We start from the raw sequence: 9,525 nt of genomic DNA, 5'->3' as shown, positions 1-9,525 counted from the left end.
TGCTTTTTAAAGAATCAAGAGACTTTGCTGGGCTTCAAAGGGTTAAGTCCAAAAGAGCCACACGTCTAAATCATTTTATCCCCATTCAAGTTAGCAGGGTTCTAGACAGGAAGCCAGCAGAAGTTCGATTTCGTCTTGCGAAAGTCTGTAGCATGTTCGCTCTACGGGCCAAACAATGCAGCAGATCTGAGTAAGTTTACACGCAGGAAGTCAAACTTTTTTGGCTTCAACTGATAGTTGCCATTTAAAGGTCCAGTGTGCAGGATTTAGTAACATCTAGTGGTGAGGTTGCATAACACATGCTGCCTTCACGTGCTCCCTGGAAATATCGTACTTCCCAGTTGTGCAGTCATTAATACGACATACACGAATTCACGTGCTCTGGTCCGAAAAAAAAGCAACAAAACGGAAGCTAGAAGTAAAAAGGTTGTTTTTTTGTGGCTGATGTTTTACAGAGCTCCTTTGTGCTTCGGCGGCAGAACGAAGAACATACAATACACATCAGGTATGTAATTGATGTGCTAATTTGTTTATAAGCTTAAATATCATTATAATTAGCTAATATATGCTAAGCGAGCTAGCTTGATTTTTTAAACTCCCTCATTCATATGGTAATTGTAACGTTAGCTAGCTGCTGCTCTATAGTTAAAAGTTTGCTCGTTTGCTGCAGCTAATAGATGCATACACTAAAATGTGCAACTACTAAAAGTAACTGATAGCTACTAGGAACAAAATAACAACATATATAATTTTTTACTGACAACGGTTGACACTGTTTCCATGCTTTCGGCCGTTTCTGCTGCCCTGAAACGTCACTGAAACGTAACAACTCGGCACCTAGGGTATCAAAGAATTTACCCCTCGTAATCTCGACTTTAGAGGGACGTTCATGTGTTCGTAAATACAGTAAATACGGTATTTTCCGAGGGGCGTGTGTTCGTAAATACAGTAAATACGGTATTTTCCGAGGGGCGTGTGTTCGTAAATACAGTAAATACGGTATTTTCCGAGGGGCATGTGAAGGCAGCAATAGCACGTGGAGAACTACGTTGGTCAGCGTGAACACGCGAAAACACAAATGTCCGGATCTAGAGCCAGAGTTTGTTTTTTCTGGGCGTCTGTAGAAACATGAAAGAGGACATGCTCCCGATAATCTTAAATGGCTCTTTTTGTAAGGTCACCAAAACACACGTATTCTTATTTTTAGTTGATTATAAACTCATAGTTACACAGTAATGAGTATTATATATTAAACTCTGGACATTTAATGTGCTGATGACATATGAAAGTTGTGGCAGATTATTGTTGTACGATTTATTGCTGAAGGAAACAAAACTGTCTGTGATCCTTTTTTCACTAGTTTAGTTCTGGAAAGATTTCTGTAAACGTATAAAATCTTACTTGCCGCCAAACTTTGTTACTAATTTTAAAAAATATGCTTTTTGGTTTCACACATTACAGAAACACAAATTTTAGTCTCCTCCTAAAAATCCTACATTATTTTTCTAATGTAAACTACTTTTAGTTTAAGTTACCATATAAATACAGTTTACATTGTTGGTTTCTCAGAAAACTGTGTTTAAAACACAGATTAAAACAGCAGGTTGTGACTCAAGTTGTCGATATTTAAAGGCATTCTGGGTAATGTAGTGTGGTGTCTCATCTTTGAGTTTCACTGAGGGAACCAGACAGAAAAAAAAGTTCCTATGACACAATTTAAACCCCGCCTTTCCAATACAAACCCCGCCCACTCCAGCACCTGTAGGCAGGGCTCCAGCCAACGCGATATTGTAAACAGGTGTTGTGGTTACACTTTGTGTTTCTAATCTAACAGCAACATCCAGAAAACACTTTGGAGCAAAATAAGACGTCAGAAGTCTGTTTTGGTCTAAAACGCTTCCGTAAAACAGGAAATGACATCATTTCCAGCTCCAGCTTTCTGCAAAAAAGTCTTACAGCGACATCACTATGACATCACAGCGACATCAGCAGAGGTCCCTGAGGTCATGGGTCACAGGTGTGATGTTAACTGGGATCGGCTCCACACTCGCTCTCCTCAGGGATGTCCTGCAAGTCTGAGAGGTCAGAGGTCAGAGGTTACCATGGTGACAACCATACTTTAGTACTGATACTTATAATTACCAAGGTGACGCTGTCTTCAGTGGTTCTTTAATAATACATTATCATATCGACATAATTATGATCAAGCTTCTCATTTTTTATAACGACACAATATGTTCAGTTGAGAATGTCCCGATATCCCAATCCAGTACTTATTTTCCCTAAATAATACAACTGCACAATTTGAAACCTGAGGCGTCACTACTTTTCTTGTACTGCTTTCAGGCGTCTTTCACAAGTATTTAAACGTTTGAACCCTGAGCTAATTAGTGCGATTTCTTTCAAAAACTTGGGGAAAAGGTAATGGTGAACTTGGTGAAAGGTGTAAGAAAATGTTTTTTAAAAAAGGAAAAACCATAGGATTGTTTTTTTGTATATACAGTATTTTACAATGTTTTTTCTGTAACATAATTTGAAATAACCTTAACAAGTCATGGCAAAAATTTAGAGTAGAATTTGTTAAAACAGATGAAAAAGAAACAAGAAATTACCTGAATAAGTACACAAAAACAAACGAGGAAATGGCCCAAAAAAGTGTTGAAAATGAAAAAATGAAATGATTTTGTTGGTATATATTTGACTATGTTTTTTCTGCAAAATAATCTGAAATAACCTTAACAAGTCATGGCAGAAGAAAAAAATTAGTTAAAAGAACAAAAAAGTTACAAAAAATTTATCTGAAAATATGCACAAAAAAGAAGTCAAAAACAAACAACAAAACTGCCTAAATAAATAATGAAAATTTAAAAAAAAGAATTTATTTTTATATATCTGACGATATTTTTTTATATATACATAATCTGAAAAATAAAATTGATATAATCCTAAATATAGTTTTCTTGACATTTTCCCAGTTAATTTCCCCTACTAATTATCCTCTCCTTTTAAAAACTATTTTTTAGTCATTTCTTGCAATTTGTGGGACATTTCTTGCAAAGTTGCTCATGTTTTCTAAATCAATTTGTCAGGTTTCAAAGATTCAAATATCTTGTGAAAGGCATCTGAATGAAGCACATAAAAAACAACATTGATCCAGGTATCAAAGGGTTAATCGATCCCGATCAGTCAAAAATGCCTTCATCAGGCCCGATACAGATCTCTGAGATCGTGATCGGGACGTTTCTAATTTAAATTCCACAGTCGTGATCAACATCAGTAACTGATGGGTCGTACTGACCTCTGGGGCTGTCAGAGCGAGGAGAGATTCTCATCACTTCTTCCTCTTCCTCCTCGTTTCCTTCCTGGACGCCGTCTAATTGGTCAACTGGATCCTGGCTGGCCAATGGTGCGAGGGGGCGGAGCTCCAATTCCCTGCTGCCACGCCTCCTGCTCACCTGCTGACACAAACACTTTTGTTTAGTTTACTGAGTTTAGTTTAACATCAGTGGGCGGGTTTCCATCACAGATTTGGGCAAAACTTAAGCAAGATTTTCTAAATGTTGATCAAACTCAACATGGAGCTGACTGTGTTTCCACTGAGCGACGTCATGTGACTTCTCCTATGACAATAACATCCCAGTAACCATGGCGACGGATGTTCAAAACATCAGCAGCTTTATTTCTATTGCAGCCACCGCACTAGCCGTCATTATTTCCAATCCGAGGCCACGTTGGCGTGTTATGGAGCCATGATGGAAAGGCGAGCCCCGTATGAGGGATTTCTGGGAGATGTAGTCCACGATTTCACAGAGGAATTGTGGATTCAAAACTTTCTCAGAGTTATGTGATGCAATAACAGCTCTTGTAGCTCCTGCTGCATCATGAGGGAGCCAGTTCCTGTGACCTCACAGCATCATGTGACCTCACAGCATCATGTGACCTCACAGCATCATGTGACCTCGCCTGAAATCCTGTCTCCCCCGAGTGTAAAAAAAAGTTTTTTTCCAAAATTGACGTGTTTCCATTAGGCGTACTTTATATTCGTAGTTTCAATTTGTGCAATTTGAGGGTTAACAGACACCCGCCTAGTTTGACGCCTCCACTTCAGTGAAACATCTGACCCACCTGTTCTCCCTTGTTGACGTCACCGATCTCTCCGTTGCTGCCCGTCTTCCCCCCGTCTCTTTTTGACTCCTCCCCCCTCAGGCGTAGCCGTGTCACCTCCTCCTGCAGCAGCTCCACCTGCCGCCGCAGCAGCACCGCCTCCCCGCTGGCATCCAGCCCCGTGTCCCGAGACATCGAGCGACTGAGGCGGGGTCCCTGGGTGGAGCTGGGGGCGGGGCCTGTTTTACCTAACAGCTCCAAGATCGAATCCTGACGAATCACAGCAGCCTGGAGGGAAGTCACGAGTCAGAAGACAGACGTGTTAAAATATTTACCGTTTAATTACAACATAAATCAACTTGGTCATGATCACACGTAGAAGAAATAAGTTTCCGGACCTGCAGCGCGTGAAGCTGGATGCTCAGACTGACCAATCGCTGGCGGACTTCCTGTGAAGAGGACAGGTGTACGCTGTTAATGACCGCTCTGACTGGACAAAAACGTGATGCATCTGTAGTCCGTTAATCACCAACTGTTGTCAAATTACGCCCTTTTTGAAACGACTTACTGTATATGTATATATGTATGTAAATAAAGGGGAATTTCCTAGAAAACACCATGATTCTGGGAATTCAGTTAGAATTGCTAATAATAATTAAATAACTGTTAGAGTGAAGCAGGACGTGTTCATTACCTGTATGAGGGTTCGTCCTTGCAGCTGGTTACCGTTTCTGTCCTGAAAGAGAAAAACGAGGCAGAAAATGCATAAACGTATAAACTATAAAGCAGGTTGGCTTGTGAGCGCCACTCCTCCGTATGTAGGTGTCAAAAACAGGTGCTCTTTGGATCCAAGGACAAATATTACAAATACATGAATGAATGAACAATTCAATGAATGAATGAATTTTGATTTAAAATGTAAAAATGAAACGAAAGACAAATTACAAAAACGATGATTGATTGATTGATTACAGATGATCAAGCCATTTAAATGTAAACATCACATTCGAAAAGGAGTTAAAAGAAGTACACAATTATTCATTTTTACCCATATATGTGTGTGTGTGTGTGTGTGTGTGTGTGTGTGTGTGTTCACATTCTACATAAACGACCTCCCAAATTAATGCCTTTTGTTTGTAATAATGTATCAAATTTCGCCGCTGTGGGACCCATGAAGGAGTATCTTTTCTTGTCTTAAAGGATGGAGACATTAGTCTCATTATTAAATTTGTCAATAACCAAAAAAATGAGCAGGCAGGCTGCTCTGCAAAAGCCTCAGTAACCGAAGTGTCGCGTACTCACAGGCGACTGCAGAGATTTTAAACAGGACTTTAGGTTTTGCTTTCCTGCAGCTGATTTTTGAAATATTTTTGTGTTTAAATGAAGTCAAAACTGCAGTTTTAGTCTGGATCAGAGCTTCTTGATCAGAAGTGAGACGGTGATTTACCTTCGAGGAGCTGCTGTTCAGCTCGAAAGACTTCGAGTCGCCGTCTGAGGGACACAGAGACATGAAGACAGACAGCGTCAGAGTTTTGAACTGTTCAGACACATTGAGTTTGTCTTCGATGAGGTTGCAGCTGTTGACAGTGACTCACTGCTGAGCTCCTGGTTGCCGTTGGTTACGGTGGATTTGGTGATGTTGGAGCTGAGCAGCAGTTCGGTCAGTTTGTCCACTAAAACGCAGAGAAAAGACTCAGATCGATACTTTTTGTTTTTGATTCACATCAAACAGAAACCAAACAAAGACTCACCTTCAGAGATGGAGGCGCTGAGGAGCGGCTCGGCCTGAGGAGCGTGAGGAGTGTCGGCCCTAAACAGGTTCCTGCAGGAGGAGGAGGAGGAGGAGGAGGTGTTGAGCTTCTCACCCTCTTCCTCTTCTCCTCCTCCTCTTCCTGTCGCCTCCACCAGGTCTGCAAACAGAGTGACTCGCTCCTGCAGGAGCTCCAGAACCTCCCTGTCCTTCTGCTGGATGTCAGCTGAGGGAGAGGAGGAGCGGCGAGGACGGGAGAAGAAGAAGAGGAGGAAGAAATGTTGAATTAGATCTGAAACAGATTTTATTACAACAGAAATACAGACGACAGGAAACAGGAGGTGAAGGTAAAGATGTGATTTCACAACCGCCACACCGTCTCCACGCCTCCACGCCTCCACGCCTCCACGCCATCAGCGGTCGCCTCCCGTTATTTCTCTCAGTTTTTAAGATGACTACATCGAAACATCTGTTTACAAACATTCACATAACCTGTACAGTATAATCCAAGTCTCACTCATCCGGTCGCGTACGCTCAGTACTCGTATGACGCGCCGCAGTGACGAAGGGTTTCAGCTAAAGATGGAGGAGGAGGAGGAGGAGGAGGAGGAGGAGGAGTTTTACCTCGGAGTCTGCGCAGTAAAGCTTTGTCTTCAGTCTCGATGAGCGGAAACTCGTCTCTGGACGGACAGCTGCAGACAAAACACACCAAAGTGTGAAGTACTACACACTGTACTACATACAGCACTATACTTCACAGAATGACTCACAACTACCTCACTATACTCTGCAGTACTTTGAAGTACCATGCAGTACTGACCTGAGGGCCGCCTGCTGGATGCGGCTCATCCAGGTCCGGCGGCCGTCTTTGGACGAAGCGTGCAGCTCGTACATCTCCGGAGGGGTGGTGGCACTGATCAGGTACATCCCTCGCTCCTGATTGGCTATGTCCCTGACGATCAGGTTGTTCAGAGAGACCACTGGAGACTTGTCCTGAGACAGAGACACAGGTGGAGAGACAGGGACAGAGACATACGGTCAGGTGAACAGAGGCAGGGAACATGGAGGGTTAATCAGCTCCTCTGAGGCAAAGAGGTCATCAGCGCCGAAGATTTGGACTTTTTGGTGATTTCAAAGAAAACATTTTTAGCAGTAGTTTTCTTTAAAAATGTTTTTAAAGAAATTTTAAAGAATTTTCTTTTTTACTTTTTTGGCAATTTTTTTAAAATAACATTTTAGCGATTTTTTTCCTGAAAAGTTTTGGCCATTTTGAAAGCAAACATTTTTTTCTATAGAAATTCTTTGCCAATTTTTAAAGAAAATATTTTGGAGATTATTTTTTTCTTTAAACAATTTTGGTGACTTTTAAAGAAAATTGGCAAAACTATTCATCATAGACAGAAACTGTAAAAGCAGAAATCCTCATTGGATTTTTAAGTTTCCGACAGTCCTTAAACACACCGTGTGTTATCCGTGAAATAAAATTCCACGACTTTTCATGACTGTACGAACCCTGCAGGAGAGAGGAGGAGGAGGAGCACGAGGAGGACCAGGAGGAGGTTTAGGTTTGACTCACCAGTGACGCAAAAGTGAACTTCTGATCTTTCTCCTGAAGGAAAACCAGGATGTCTGACATCAGCAGGACCTGCACATCTGGAGACAAACACACAGCAGCTGGTCAGCGGCTGGAAGCTCCGCCCACATGGCCAGGTGTGACATCACAGCAGGTGCACAGGTGATACGGCCTCAGCCTCCTCTACCTTTCATCCTGGAGCCCTGGACCTTCCAGAGGAGCATCCCCTCGTGGAGGAGCCTCCTCCTCGTCAGCTCTCCTGCTCTGAACACTCCTCCACCCCGGACCTCCGCCTGGGCCCGGGGGTCCAGACGAGCCTGGATCTCCTGCAGCCTCCTGGTCCGGTCCAGCTCCAGCACCTGCTGGTCCACCGAGCTGATCAGATTCTTCAGGAGCAGCAGAGCCTCGCTCAACGCCTGCGCCTCCTCCTCACAGCCTGCAGGAGGTCACGAGGTGGTGACATCAGGAGGTCGTGTAAAATCAATCACGGTTACACAGACTCCCAAACATTCATCCAGCAGAAAAGTTTTCACTTTGATTTTTGATTTTCTGCGTTTTTAGGGTCCGTTAACCCTTTGAAAGTTTGAAATTTTTTTAAAAAACACCATGAGCAACGCAACAACAGACGTCCCAAAAAGTGACAAGAAAATGACCTAAAAAAGCCAAAACAAAACAAAAACATAAAAGAAGATTACCCAAAAGGGCTAAAAATGAAACAAAAAAAATTATTCAACGTAATTCAAAATACATAATTCTAATGATTATAAATTTATGCTGGACATTTTTCCCTGGTTTTTGATAATTGTCCAATAATTCCCTCCTCCTTTCAAAACTAGTTTTCAGCTCATTTTCTTCATCACCTGTTAATCATTTATTTCATTTTGTGAGACGTCGTACCAAACTGCTCATTGTCTGTTTTTTTTCTTTCTTTGTGTTTTTGAAAGAGATCAAACAAATTTGTTCAAGGGGTTAAATAGCTTTTCAGAGATGTCTGAACACAGCGCGAGGAAGCTGATGCTGAATCAGGGTTTAAAGGGTTAAAGGGAAAATCTTTACATTTTGTCTCATATTGAGAATTTTCACAACAAATAGAAAAAAAACACATCGGACTCAGCGTGCACGATTTCACAGGATAAGCGATTTTTTAAAAACATACGGAAGATAAAAAGCCGTAAAACACAGATTACCTTTGGTGTAATCGAGGATTCGTTGGATGAGGACGGGGTACTTTGTGATTCGCTGTGTCACCAGCAGGATGCACTCCTGGACGCCGTGGCGACGCAGCAGAGGACCACGACAGGCACGCTGGGCATTATGGGATGGAGAGAGACAGAGAGTCACAGTTAAAACCAGTTTAAACTGGATCTAATTTGGTCTAGATCTGTAATAAAACTGGATCTAACCTGGACGTAGACTAAAAAAGGCTAAACCAGTCTGAACCACGGTAAAACTAAAGGCTAGACTGGGTCTGAAGCAAACTTTAAACATTTTTAGAACCAAAAATTGATCCTTGGTTCAGCCGCCGCTCATCAGTTTAAACAGGTCCGAACCTGATCAGATACCTCAACCAGTTTTACATTGACAAACCGGATCTAGTCCAGTCTGACAGGTAAAACAGTCCAGTTAGGAGTCAATCAAAAACCTGGTCCTGGTTCTGGTTCTGGTTCTCACCCTGATAAACTGCTGCAGTCTTCGGTCTCGGGCTAAAACTTCTTTGTAGAGTTTCACAGCTTTCGGGTGTCGACTGCAGAACTCGGCGTAAATCTTCTTCATGTCGTCTGCACACTGACCTGAAAACTACACACACACACACACACACACACACACACACACACACACTACATTACATTCTGCTACTTTAAACTTTAAAACTTGATGTACTGTACGGTATTTGCCTTTTTTCCCAATTTTATCAAAAGAAATCAAAATAACTGGTGTGGTCCCAGTCTACAGTAACTGTGATGACCACAGACTGTATGTATGTATTTACAGTAACTGTGATGACCACAGACTGTATGTAGGTATTTACAGTAACTGTGATGATCACAGACTGTATGTATGTATTTACAGTCTGTGGTCATCACAGTTACTGTAAATA

General features: G+C 42.0%; 1 protein-coding gene across 1 annotated transcript; it reads right to left on the bottom strand.

The window, feature by feature from the left end:
• Positions 1-1,299: 1,299 nt before the first annotated feature.
• On the bottom strand, positions 1,300-9,508 carry LOC121945700 (rho guanine nucleotide exchange factor 2-like). The gene is made up of 15 exons (XM_042489995.1): positions 9,479-9,508; positions 9,099-9,224; positions 8,615-8,732; positions 7,615-7,863; positions 7,431-7,507; positions 6,675-6,847; positions 6,479-6,546; positions 5,856-6,080; positions 5,700-5,777; positions 5,552-5,595; positions 4,799-4,840; positions 4,503-4,553; positions 4,126-4,392; positions 3,299-3,455; positions 1,300-2,075 (listed from the first exon to the last, which is right to left on the bottom strand). Exons 1-15 carry the CDS (start codon positions 9,506-9,508, stop codon positions 2,026-2,028), a joined length of 1,755 nt encoding a protein of 584 aa, XP_042345929.1. The 3' UTR covers positions 1,300-2,025.
• Positions 9,509-9,525: the final 17 nt, after the last annotated feature.

This window comes from Plectropomus leopardus, chromosome 7 (assembly GCF_008729295.1).
Source record: "Plectropomus leopardus isolate mb chromosome 7, YSFRI_Pleo_2.0, whole genome shotgun sequence".
Classification (NCBI taxonomy): Eukaryota; Metazoa; Chordata; class Actinopteri; order Perciformes; family Serranidae; genus Plectropomus; species Plectropomus leopardus.
This window is presented reverse-complemented; position numbering and strand designations above follow the sequence as displayed.